Consider the following 12,942-nt stretch of genomic DNA (forward strand, 5'->3'; position numbering starts at 1 on the left):
ACTTGACTTACATTAGGCAAATGCGATTCCACTTGATGCTTGACTGTAGTCTGAACGTGCAAACGGACTCTTCTGTTGGCCTTGTGGTAGAGGGTGAAAGTGAGAATGGGTATGAAAGGGAAGACTGTCTAGATGTAGGGTCCGTTCCCGATGATGCTATCTTGAAATAATTCGGAGTTGAGTTTGTGAAGCGCGATTATCGATGGTTTCTTCGAATGATGTATACTAGTCGATCAACGCGTTCTTGTCGTCGCTTCTTCTGTGTGATGTGCTGGTCCCTATCTGTCTTTGTAAATGTGAAAGAGTGGATGATACTGTCGATGTCAACGATGAGGAGAATACCCTCTTGCTTATGGCTTGGTCAATAATATACATTTGTATGCTATCATATATCATATCATTCCATCTCATCATCAACCATCTGATCTAACTGTCCATAACCGGGACATCTCATAGTTATATCGACGTAACGCCGTATCACCGCAATGTGGCATCACGCATGTAGAGGTGTAATACCACCTTCGTTGATTCGTTGTTGCTGCTCATTGCTTTTATCATCTGGATCGTAATCATATTATCGTTGCACATATATACAGCCTTGTCTATAACATCAATATCAAAACACCCATCATGGCTGCTCGAACATCCCTCCTCACCCTCAGAGCATCAGCTCGAACAGCTGTAAGACCAGCCATCGCTTCCCGATCTTTCCGATCTGCTGCCGTTCTCAGTGAAGGTGAATTCGAATTCACGATTCGTACAACATGATTTCTGAAGGGATGAATGCTGATATGATGCAATGGACATATAGTTAAACCCACCGCTCAACCTTCCGTAGCACCATTCACCGAACCAGCAGGAATCAACCCAGCAGACAAGACCGCCCCTCTCAACTCACCGTTACACGAATACGGTCAATACATCTTGACATGTTTACCTAAACACGTTCAACAGTTCTCGGTGTACAAGGACGAGTTGACATTATACATCCCACCTACATCCGTTGTACCCACTTTGACATTCTTGAGGGATCATACTCAGTGTCAATATAAGCAGGTCATGGATATTACGGCGGTGGATTTCCCTACTAGAGTTAACAGGTTTGAGGTGGGTCGACAACTTTTCTTTTGTGGATAGTCTCATTGTTTCCATCTACATTTTGTATGATCGAGAAGAATGCTTTACGTGCTTTGATCGAACTGACATTGGTCATTATCTAGGTCGTCTACCACCTCCTCTCAGTAGCTCACCAATCTAGAATCAGAGTGAAAACCTATGCCGATGAAGTAACACCTGTACCTTCAGCTGTGGGAGTGTTCAGCGGTGCGAACTGGTATGAAAGAGAGGTTTGGGATATGTATGGTGTATTCTTCAGTGGACACCCTGATTTGTGAGTGACCACACACCCTTAATTTGGCTTGTTGAAACTGATGCTAACTATATGATGTTGTTTAGGCGACGTATTTTGACTGATTACGGTTAGTTAAATCTTGCAATGGATGCAGGAATGTCATAACTAACCATACCATTATCACAGGTTTTGAGGGACACCCACTAAGAAAGGACTTCCCATTGACCGTAAGTCAGCTGTTCGTGAACGAATTCTATATAGCTGACCTGACATTCCGATCGCAGGGTTATTCGGAAGTACGATATGATGAAGAGAAGAAACGGGTCGTGTATGAACCATTACAACTTACCCAAGCATTCCGGTGAGCAGTCCTTCTTCTCTTGTGTTTCTGAACTCTGATCATCTTCTTGAGACGGAATATGACTAACCTTGATCTCATGTGCTCAGAAACTTCCAAGATGGTAATTCCCCATGGGAGCAGGTCGGTGCTGGAAATCCCAACGTACGACCTGAAGAGTTCAAGATCCCTCCCCCACCTCCACCAAAGGAAGAACCTAAAGACCAGAAGAAATAGGCGTTTAGGTGTTGATGATTTAGTATTGCATTGTTACTGGAAATGCATAGATTTGGCTCTTGTTGGATTCCTTTGGATATTGGCATGGTTGAGATTCAGGTGAAACTGCGTTGGGGGTATGAAGTCATACTGATGTTGTTGGAAATACATCCTTTATGTCGTTGAGGAATGTCAGATGGTCACCATCCTTTCTGGGTTCATGCTCGGATGGTTTTAGGTGTACGATGCGATGTGAGTAGGAAAGAGATATTAATGGGTTTTCACCGTGCTTCCACATATAATCATTCCCACCCCATATCTCACATAAACCCTTACTCCTTCAAATCTCCTGTTTTACCCATAATCCTTCCCTCCAAATTCACAACAACTCCTTATCTACACGATGCTCTTACCCATTCTCATCTTCATCTTAATCTCTCCCCTCTCCCTCGCCCTCTCTCCCCTTCCCACACCCACCATCCCCTCAGCTTCCCCAGCCACCCTCCCGGCAACTACCGCCCCACCGCTAATCAAACGATGCGAAGGCGACCACTGCACCTTTGGCGGATCCGAGCCAACCCTCCAAGCGAGCGTAGTCACCACAACTATCATGTCGACAACCTCCGTTCCATGCTACATCACCACTTACATTACCAATTCAGAGACTATCACTGAAACCATCTATTCTACTGAGATCATCACTTCTACAATGATCAAGGAAGGAACAGTATTCATCATTCAGTATTCGCCTACACCCGTTCTGATGAGTACGCCCATCACTAGTGTTATGCAGATTACTAATACCTGGTGGTCGTACTGGTTGACCTCTTCTGGGGAGGGGTATCAGGACACTTCAAAGGGGGGTGAAACGATATATGGAGGGGATTCGAACACCCAGACCAAACTTGGTGACGATGGTTGGAAGTCCAGCGATAACAACAATGGCTGGGGTAACTCGAATACCTGGACGGGAACTGGTACGGAATCAGCATGGACACATATCACCAATAACAATAATGCTGTTTCCCCTACTTCCATTGCGGCTGGTGCAGTCAACAATGGATGGGGTAGTACTGGGACTGGGACATACAACAGTGGAAATTGGAATGCTGCGAATAACGGGTTCGTGAATTGGAATGGAGGGGGAAGGAGGATTTCGACAGGGTGGGAGACAAAAGTCACTTTGGCTATTACTCTGGCTGTGGTTGTAGCTTGGGAGATCATCCATTTCTTTGCTTAGCTTCTTACTACACGACCTTGTTGCGCTCGACATATGTTCTCGTGGTTTCACGTAGTCGCTATATCCATATGTCCATGCATAATTACCTCGTCTCCTTCTACAGTGCGGTGTGGCTGCTACGTACAACTGGTTATTACCGGTTATTGTTATCATTCGCCACTCACCTCGCTGTCGTACGCACGTCGCTGCGCGGTTGCAATGCGTCATCTTGCAATTATCTTTTACCTTCATCTTTCATACATCCAACAACTACATTGTGATTCAGTCATAGCACATCTTGATACTTGGATAGACCCGTAAACATCGTCACAGAAATCTACGCAAAGGCGTCCACGCCCCCACCAACGATGTGGTCATCAAGTCTCCTAGTCTCCGTCCTCCTCGCCGCTAGAGTAGGAGTATCACAACAATTGGCCTTTTCACCTACCAGTCACATACCTCAAGACTCGTCTCGTCATCCATCTTCTGCGCAGTACGATACAAACAATGATGGTAAGTTACTTCCACATACTCTTATTTACCCTGCTCAGGATAACATTGCTCACCACGCTTGAGTCTCTTCGCAGACATCTCAACCACAGCCGAAAGCATCGTCTCGGTCCTCTCATCCTCATCTCAACACACCATAACCCTGCACCTCCTCCAGCGAGCCAAATGTATACCCCTCCTAGCTCACATAGGCAACGCAACTGTCTTCGCACCTACAGATCAAGCTTGGACAGATTGGGCGGATAAACATAAACCCAAGCCTAAAGAAGATGACGAGCAGTCTTTCATTCAGGAAGGATGGTTGGGAGAAGGGGGTTTAGACGAATGGTTCAAGACTGAAGATGAGGTATTAGACATACGGATGAACGAATCTGGACGAAATGAAGAGGATGAAAGAGGGTTGATGGATAATCAAAATTGGTTATTGAGGCAACATCTATTATATCACATGTTGAATTATACCCTCCCGCCCTCCTTTTTCTTAGCCACCCAAAATTCGGGACAGGGCATTGGGAATATCACCATCGAAACTACATTGCTTTACCCTCTGGCGGATGAACCGAAGCTTCCTCCTACCCCTGAGCCGGGACCTCCCTGGTTACCTAGAGGGGGTGAGGGTCTGCTAGGTGGCCATGGTCAGAGGTTACGTCTGGCTAAAATTGGAGAGGAAGAGGAGAAAGGTCGAGTAGGTGTAGATTGGAATGGCGAGGGTGGAGCTGTTTTCTGGGATGGAAAAGGATGGGAAGTGGAGGAACCCGAACCGACACCAAAACCAAATAAGACAGATTACGGGAATATGATGCTGTTGAAAGATAAGGAGAAGGAACAGTTGAAAGGGATAAGATACGCTAGGAATGGTGTGGTCGTTGGTATTGAGGGCGTACTGGATATGCCTTCTTCCATGGGTATGTTGAATCTCCAGAATACGATAGGAATGGGGAAGTAGTACTGAATTTTTTTTCATCATCGTTACAGAGGACATCATCCGTACCCACCCATCACTGAAATACCTATCGCATCTTTTGACATTCACAGCCCTTCCCACACCTTTACCAGATTCTTTCGCTACTTCTCCGCATATCACACTCTTCGCTCCGTCGAACGAAGCTTTTAGTTCAGCTTTCGATGATATAGAAAAAGGCTATCTGGAGGGACCATATGGCGAAGAAGGGACTGCCAGAATACTTGCTGGAGGAGTTGTGTTGGGCGTGGGGAAAGGTCATGTTGGTTGGAGTGATACGCTTGGTAACAGGAGTTTGGAAAGTGAGCTGCTCCGGTATCAGAGGGTTACATCAATCTTATGTCTTTTAATACGAACTCTGTAGCTTCTTCTGGCTTAGACCTGCTCGCTAATTCAACTGGACCTGGTCAACTCTCCATTAACGGTACTGATGCTCAGACAGTCGACATATTCGCTTCAAATGGTGAGTACAGCTTGGTCTCGCATACGGACTTGTCACCAAGCTGAGTATCTCATCTCCTTCTAGGTGTGATTCACATCTTACCCAACCTTCTGGTACCGGAAAACTTCACACTCCTCAATTCCGCTGAGAAGATGCTTCTCTCCCTTAATGCCACCCGATTCGTCTCCCTTCTTCGATCCGCCAACCTCTCACACGCATATATCGGGCCTTCGGGCTCTGATGGTCACAAGAAGAACAAAGAGGGAGAAGGCTGGACGATCCTAGCTCCCACTGACGACGTCTTGGATACCATGGATAAATGGGGTGGAGGATGGGGTGCACCCATACCGCATGTTTGGGCTGCTGCTGAGCAAGGCGATGTCGAGGTGATCGATGAATTGGAAGGTTCTGCAGATGTTGCCATATTACTAGATGGTAAAGTCAAGAAACCCATTCAAGATGCCTCACCCCTCGCTGCCTTGTTGCAATATCATATTCTACCTGGAAGACTGTTGCCCTCAGACATCAAGGATGGGATGTTACTAGGTACAGAGCTTAAGACTTCTCTGCTTGATGGTGGCAGACAAAGATTAAGAGTGGACGTGTCAGAGAGGTTCCAAAGGGACAGAAACGACTGGGAAGCTATTGGAGAGGGCGAAATCAGGTTTGGAGGGGCTACGGTACTTGGTAAACCGGGTAAATGAGTTACATGTCAGAAAAACGGCTTGGGTGCTGATGAGTTCACCAATTCAGTCAAAACCGGAGAAAGCATAATCTACCTCTTATCGTCCCTGCTCTCCCCGCCTGACGACGTTCTTCAAACGGCCGTCTCCGACCTTCAGCTATCAACCTTCATCGCAGCAGTGTACGCCGCAGAACTAGATAAAGCGGTCAAACGGACTCCAGCTACAACATATTTTATGCCTCGCAATCGAGCTTTCAACCAACTGGGCCTGACCATGCGGTACCTCCTCTTACCCGAGGGTAAAGACGAATTACGAAAAGTGATCAAATATCATGCTGTCAACGAAATAGTCTATTCACCCGATGTAGAGTACGGTAAGAAGGTATATACCACTCTGGAAGGTGGGAAGATAGTAATCGATCGTACGAAAGGGAAAAACGGTAGTGTATCGTTACGTTCACCAACGAAATGGGAGGGGTACGATTCAGGCGAATCATTACCTTCGAATGGGGAATTACGATCAGCGAAGGTATGGCATTCCGATGCATTGACCAATACAGGTGTGATTCATACGATTGATTCGGTCGTCATGCCCTCTGATGTCAAAATTACCATTGCGAAGTTGATCAGAGGATCGAAGCAGAGTACGATGGGGGATTTGATGATGCGTGTCGGTTTGGGGTGGATTTTGGAAGGGAGAGAACCTGATGAAGGTGAAGTGACCGTTAATCAACTTAGGGGACTGGTCGAAGATGATGGAAATGGGGATAAGGAACCCAAGATTGAAGATCTAGCATTACCAAGCTATACCCTACTCGTACCTTCCGACAAAGCATTCTCGCGAATCAACATAACGCATTACACAAACGATAAACAAGCTTTACTCGACTTGTTGAAACTTCACATCATCCCATCTACATCCGATATATCAGCTAATACCAGACAGTCCGATCGAAAGGAACCGATCACTCCTCCCCGAGATGGTCAACCGATATCATTAGATGATGATTTGGTATACAAGACATTACTTTCGTCTAGCAAGGACAAATTCGGCGAATTGGCATTTAGAGCTACGGGGGATAATTCTTTTATTGTTGGTATCAAGGGTGCGAGGGGGAATGATCAGAATATGGGAGGGTTGGGTAATTCAGCTAGGATCGGTCAGACGGGTCGAGCGACTGTTAGATGGAAGAGGAATCATAATTCCCCCTTGAATGGTGATTATGAGCACTGGCCGGATTTGGATGGAGACGATCAGGATGGGGATGGGGATGGGAAGAAGAAAGGCAGAGGCAGGAATGATGACGAAGAAGAGGAGGGAAAGAGATTATGGAAAGATGGTATGACCCTTGGTGGAGGGGTGTTGATGATTGATTCGGTTCTGATACCTTATCAACCAAGTTGGTTCTCCAGGTGAGTTAAGTCGTTCTTACCCCCGCATCGATCGCTGGGTATATCCATTCCGAGCAGATGGTCAGAGGTGCTGATTGTTTGGGTTTGTTTTGGGGTTAACAGATGGGGTTGGCTCGTCATCACTCTATCTGGGATTGGGCTTGTCATACTTATCGCGGCTGTTTCGACGGGGTGGTGGTGGATGACTAGAGGGAAGGATGAGAATCAGTACGAGCCGTTGGAGGGGGAGGAAGAGGAGTAGGAGGGAGTTGATCAGTCAGTCCCTGATGATCCACGATGGACGATGGAAAAGATACCTTGCAGTGAGGCAGGTATCTATTTGACAAGTGAAGATGAATAATATAACGTTCAAAGTCTCTCAAGACGGGTCGAAAAGAGGAAGAGAAGCGTCTTGGCGATAGTGAAGATAAATTTGTATTGACAGTCTACAATCATTATACATGCATGAACACACACGAGTTGTATTTCTGCCTCTCTACATACATCCATATACGAAATACGTAACCATCTAGGTCCATCTGCCAGCATTACCCAATACCTACACAAGTCTACACGAGGATCTATCCTACCTACCCCTAGCCAAACCCTTTGTCGGACTATTCTCGACATCATGCCCCGCAGCGTCTTCCAACCGTCCCCCATGGTAGGTATCCATCTCATCCATCTTCATAAGATTGAAATGACTCCTTCTGGGTCCACCCCCGCCTACACCGGCAAGTGTACTTTGTCGATGTTGGTGTGATTGAGGTTGAGGCAAGTAATTAGGCTGTTTACCAAAGATCGCACCTGCCTCTGAGGTTGTCGTGAGATCCCCCTCTGAAGAGAGGTACGAATCGTCCGCTAGGATATGATCGTGTGTCGAGTAGGGTACACTCGATATCGTTCCTGTTGCTGTTCCCGTTCCCGTAGCTGTAGGATTATCATACCCATCGTCTAGGTCCGACGCAAAGGAATCTTCATTATCGAATGAATCTTCCGCAGAGTATACTTGACCGACTGGGAGGTCAACCATATCTGATCCATAGGACGTATTGGCCCCTGTTGATCTTCTGTGTAACCTCTCTCTAGTGGGATTATGACTCTCTCCTACAGATCGATAGGAAGAGGGATGATACGTTTGATCTTCTTCTTCTTCTTCTTGTTCCTCCAGCACAGGTTGTCGTTGTTGTTGTTGGTCGGAGAACAATAATCTACCTTCTCCAGCCTGAAGTTCCCCAGGCATGATAGAGTATCTACCCAGTCCCTCGGGGGTGTCCAGTCGAGGTGATAGTTCAGATCCCATTTCTTCCAGCAGATCGTCCAAAATGTATTTAGCCTGTTTCTCTCCTTCCTGATCCACCTTTCCTTCGATGCCAGAAACATTATCGTTGGTACCGGTAATTGTAGACTCCCTCGGTACAGCCTTCTTACCCGGTGTGCGGGACATATCAAAGATGGCCTTTGCTTTAGGGGGTAAAGAGAATTTCATAGTCACAGGTGGGGACATTCCGAACGGAAGTTCTTCATCTGATGACTCATCGTCTATTCCAGGTAAGATGGATTGTTTGGGTGGTTTCTTCGTTCTTTTTGATTGTTTGGAATTTAGCGGAGTGGATCGTAAATCGACTATACCGTCGAAATTTGGTCCGAAGGGGTTGTGCGATATTGTCGAAGAGGAAGAAGCGACCTTGTTGGCTTTGGGAGTGGCTGAAGATGGACGTGAGTGTTGTCCGGGTTGTTGAGCATGGTGGATTTCCTGAGGATCGACTGTACCTGTCGAGTAGTCCTGGGATGACTGGTCTTGCGACTGATTCCAGTTGATACTGGGCAGAGAGGGGGAGGTGTTACTTCCGCTTCCCAGGTGAGGGAGGGAATATCCACTGGGAAGTGAAGGAGTAGGTAGATCACTTGATATTCCACTTTGATTATTGATGAAATCCATTCCCATTCCATCTCCTTTACCCGCACTTGGCCCAATCTTAAGATCATCTCGTAGTCTCCTATCTAGCCTATCGAAGGGTGATTCCATGGAATCTTCCCATGATTCGTTGATCCTTCCTTTACCCTTTGCAGCGTTGGGTAATGGTGTGGAAGAAGTTGCAGGCGGGTCGAAGATGAATGATGAGCCTGATTGGTCGTCTTGCGATATCCCACTCTCATCATGCTCTCTACGAAGCGTCATCGTCTGGTCGTCATACTGAGTGGATGTATCTTGGTGAGAGGGGAGGGAAGGTTCTTCGAGACCCGTAGTTCGGATTGACGAGGCTGCTTCGAAGAATGATCGCCAGAACTAGGCACATCACTGAGAATCAGCATACAGGTTCATCAGGATGCAGGCATTAATTACTCTCCTAGGTTATCTAAAGTAATATTCTGAAGTCTAAAAGAACAATTGTTACCCACCTGAGCTGCCTCCCTCGTAGGTTCCCCGGCAATAGCAAACCTCTTAATCTCCGGTAATATCCTACTAGTGACTGTTTGATGAAACTTTGCGAAATTTGCATCTATCTCTTGGAGCAGCAGCGTATTGAGCTGATCTATCTGTTCGGTCTGAGCTGAGATGGGCGAGTTGGGATCGATACCTGGGATGACGTAGAAGGGAGGGGAGAGAAGGGGGTTTGAGTTTGGGTTTGACATGGTGGATGGGTGATTGGGATTGCGTCCAGCTTATGGCGAGGGGAGAGGAGTACACTAGCAGTAGATGGGCGATGGACTGAGTTGTCTCTTGAACGGAGTAAGATCTATGCCAGTGGGAAGATGGTGATGCGAGATGAAGATGAATTATTATCATTACTGTTGTTGATGATTTTGAACATGGCATGTGGATGTCAATAATGTTGTCAAAAACGCGACTGGCACTTCACGCGTAAGCCCGGCATATCGATTATGTAATACTACTAAAGCATATCGCCACGTGTCAGACGCATTGATCGGTTCTGTCCGGTTTTTGCACCCGACGTCAACCTCCATCTCACTCATCTCACTCATTTCATCTCATTCATCATTCGTTTCATCTTTCCTTGTCATCATCTTTCCTCCTCTCCTCTGCTGCAACCTCACTCAGGGGCTGAACGACCTCTCCCGATCTATCTCTCCTCCAAACCCTCTCCAAGATATCTTCCTTTATAATCTCATCATGTCAACAACCATGTTAGTCACTCCCTCGGCACCTTCCTCGTCTACCACCAATCTCTTTGCTAGACCAGATACTTCAATCTGCTCTCACCTTTCCTCCTTGCTCAGCTCATCTCAGCAGCTTCAAGGTCAACAAGATGGAATAAATGGGTCTATACCCCCTCCTGTCACAGGGACAAGGAAACACGAGGTGGAAAAACGATTTACCGAAGCTGTCAGATGGGGGGCCGTGGCAGAAGGTGCTAAACGGAGGAAAGTGAGTTGGCGCTGCAGTTTCATTCAGAAGCCTCATTACTACTCGTCTTGCGACTGAACCGGTCCACTACATCCTTTTCCCTCTGGCGTAGTAGACAAGAAAATCGCAATGCTGAAGACCTCTTTTCCTCACTTAGACATCTCCGCCAAAATGCCACACCTGCTCAACAACACTCACGAGACCATGGGCATGTCTGACATGTTCCTACATCGGCTGTCTACCTTTCACCGGTGTTTCTTCCTCATCTTCCAAAAATTGCATGCGCAATCATTGGCAGCAGAGTAACGGTCAATGCGGATTTGGTAAGCTACTTGTTTATCGGCTAGATCGTGATCTTTAGCTTACTCCATTGACCGCCTTAGCCGTCGACTCATCGTCCGGTGCAATCTATTGCTCATCATGCTCCGATACCATTTATCCAGATCAATTCGAGTCGATCCTGCGTCTGGTCAAGATACGTACAGAGGAGATGCATGATAAATCCCGTGAACCTGGTGTAGTGGGTGGAGGAAGAGGGAGGGGAAGAGGTCCGTGGAAAGCTTGGAATCCTAGTAATATGGTCAAGATCGAGGAGAGCGAACTATCGAAGAGCTCGTGTAGAGGTAAGCCTATCCTCTCAGGTTGATAGGTATGGACGTTGATTCCCCAAATCCGGTATCAGGTCTACGTCCGCTACTCAACCTCTCACAGACATGCTTCCTCTCTGCTATACTGCAGTCTCTCATACATAATCCTTTACTCAAGGCGTATTTCCTCTCGGATAAACACAATCGCCATGTATGTCCAAACGGATCGAAGGGACTGAGTGTAGGAAAACCTTTCCTAGGTGCTGAAGCGCCGAACGGAGCTCCCGGCATGGACAGGGAGAAAGGATGTATGTGCTGTGAGATGGATCGAGCGTTCGAGGAGGTGAGTGAAGTTTCAGCTTCATGTCATCTCTCTTGTCCAATATATAAGCTGACACCCTCAATCGCTTGCAGTTCTACAACGAGGACAATTCACCTTATGGACCGATCACGATGCTTTATGCTATGTGGCATGCTAGTGCCGAGCTGGAAGGATATGGTCAACAAGGTTGGTTTCTGAAGGCTTCATATCTAAGTGTCATCGGCTGACAAATCGAAATGCTATTGCAGACGCACACTCGTTTTTCCTCGCTGCTTTAGATCAAATACATGCCCATGCCAAAGGTCAACTCTCAAGCTGCAACTGCATCGCTCGTGAGTGCAGCTGATGGTCACAGATCACTTGAGCCAAGTTGACAACCATTCTTTTTCGCAGATCAAACCTTTGCTGGATCTTTACTCTCCTCTGTCACCTGCTCATCATGCTCCCATACTTCCTCAACTATAGATCCCATCCTAGACATACAGTTGGACTTCCCTTACTCCCCTCTTTCCGGCTCATCAAGCAATACTATCACATCGACTACTTCCACATCGTCGTCCGAGGGCATAGGAGGGGGTTCAAATGGAAATCCGCAGTTGACTTTGGCTGGATTGCTCAGAAGGTTCTGCGCGAGTGAGACCATCGGTGGGCCAGAGAGTGGTGGGAAAGGGTATGAGTGCTCGAAATGCGGTGGAGGACCTGGTACTGTGAGTATAGTCAACGACTCGGCCAATGCTATGATCTCGATGTTTACGTTAGTTTTGTCATCACAGCATGCAACCAAGAATCTGACTATCAAGAAACTTGCACCTGTGCTATCGTTCCAGCTAAAGGTGAGTAAACAGCTGACCTTTAACTAAGAGTCGAATCAAGCTGATACATTCGTACTCGTACAGCGATTCGCACACATGACCACCGCCTCATCCAAGATCGAGTCCCACGTTCGTTTCCCCTCTACACTCAACATGAGACCCTATGTCGATTCTCCTTCTCCCACTCCATCACCTCAATCTACAGACGAAGACATCAAGCCAATAATCAAAGATGAGCAGGACATCTTACCCGACTCGCTGTTCATATACGATCTGTTCGCTGTGGTGACGCACGAGGGTAAATTGGATAATGGGCATTATTGGGCGGATGTGCGGGAGGGCGAGGAGTGGTGGCATTGCGATGATGATAAGGGTGAGTGTTGAGTTTGCAGAGCCATCATCAGTCAGATCAAATGATGTCACACTCATCAGATCAGAGAACGACCTCAGCTGATATACACTTCTTTGTTATGTTTATAGTCACTCCCACAACCCTCTCATCAGTCCTGAGCCAAAAAGCATACATGCTCTTCTACGTGAAACGATCCCTGGCATACGCTCAGCCAATGTCAAAATTACTAGCTACGACAGCTTCGACCACCTCTGTTCCGACGACATCAAACGCGTAAACCATTCCTGATTGTGAGATACGAGCATGATCTTCTCGAATAACTTGAGGGTAGATTTGTCTTGCTATTCTTGGTTGTTGGGTCATAGTCTATATCCAAACTTGCTTTC

At 46.9% G+C, this 12,942-nt stretch overlaps 5 protein-coding genes across 5 annotated transcripts; 4 read left to right on the plus strand and 1 right to left on the minus strand.

Annotated features, from left to right (window-relative positions):
- Window positions 1-630: 630 nt before the first annotated feature.
- On the plus strand, window positions 631-1,925 carry I302_101029 (uncharacterized protein; the record flags this gene model as incomplete). The annotated part of the gene is made up of 7 exons (XM_019191040.1): window positions 631-736; window positions 812-1,107; window positions 1,221-1,390; window positions 1,456-1,478; window positions 1,538-1,578; window positions 1,636-1,712; window positions 1,799-1,925. 7 exons carry the CDS (start codon window positions 631-633, stop codon window positions 1,923-1,925), a joined length of 840 nt encoding a protein of 279 aa, XP_019047788.1.
- Window positions 1,926-2,307: 382 nt separating this feature from the next.
- On the plus strand, window positions 2,308-3,144 carry I302_101030 (uncharacterized protein; the record flags this gene model as incomplete). The annotated part of the gene is made up of 1 exon (XM_019191041.1): window positions 2,308-3,144. The coding sequence occupies one exon, from the start codon at window positions 2,308-2,310 to the stop codon at window positions 3,142-3,144; it is 837 nt and encodes a 278-aa protein (XP_019047789.1).
- Window positions 3,145-3,491: 347 nt separating this feature from the next.
- Window positions 3,492-7,375, plus strand: I302_101031 (uncharacterized protein; the record flags this gene model as incomplete). The annotated part of the gene is made up of 7 exons (XM_065869200.1): window positions 3,492-3,636; window positions 3,711-4,538; window positions 4,609-4,896; window positions 4,959-5,057; window positions 5,121-5,732; window positions 5,790-7,134; window positions 7,237-7,375. The coding sequence occupies 7 exons, from the start codon at window positions 3,492-3,494 to the stop codon at window positions 7,373-7,375; spliced, it is 3,456 nt and encodes a 1,151-aa protein (XP_065725272.1).
- A 324-nt stretch (window positions 7,376-7,699) lies between these two features.
- On the minus strand, window positions 7,700-9,750 carry I302_101032 (uncharacterized protein; the record flags this gene model as incomplete). Its single annotated transcript, XM_019191043.1, has 2 exons — window positions 7,700-9,403; window positions 9,517-9,750. The coding sequence occupies 2 exons, from the start codon at window positions 9,748-9,750 to the stop codon at window positions 7,700-7,702; spliced, it is 1,938 nt and encodes a 645-aa protein (XP_019047791.1).
- A 499-nt stretch (window positions 9,751-10,249) lies between these two features.
- On the plus strand, window positions 10,250-12,833 carry I302_101033 (uncharacterized protein; the record flags this gene model as incomplete). Its single annotated transcript, XM_065869201.1, has 10 exons — window positions 10,250-10,504; window positions 10,641-10,806; window positions 10,867-11,106; window positions 11,166-11,413; window positions 11,485-11,578; window positions 11,641-11,724; window positions 11,786-12,099; window positions 12,166-12,225; window positions 12,289-12,577; window positions 12,685-12,833. The coding sequence occupies 10 exons, from the start codon at window positions 10,250-10,252 to the stop codon at window positions 12,831-12,833; spliced, it is 1,899 nt and encodes a 632-aa protein (XP_065725273.1).
- Between the last annotated feature and the right edge of the window lie 109 nt (window positions 12,834-12,942).

Source organism: Kwoniella bestiolae, chromosome 1 (genome assembly GCF_000512585.2).
Source record: "Kwoniella bestiolae CBS 10118 chromosome 1, complete sequence".
In the NCBI taxonomy this organism is placed as follows: domain Eukaryota; kingdom Fungi; phylum Basidiomycota; class Tremellomycetes; order Tremellales; family Cryptococcaceae; genus Kwoniella; species Kwoniella bestiolae.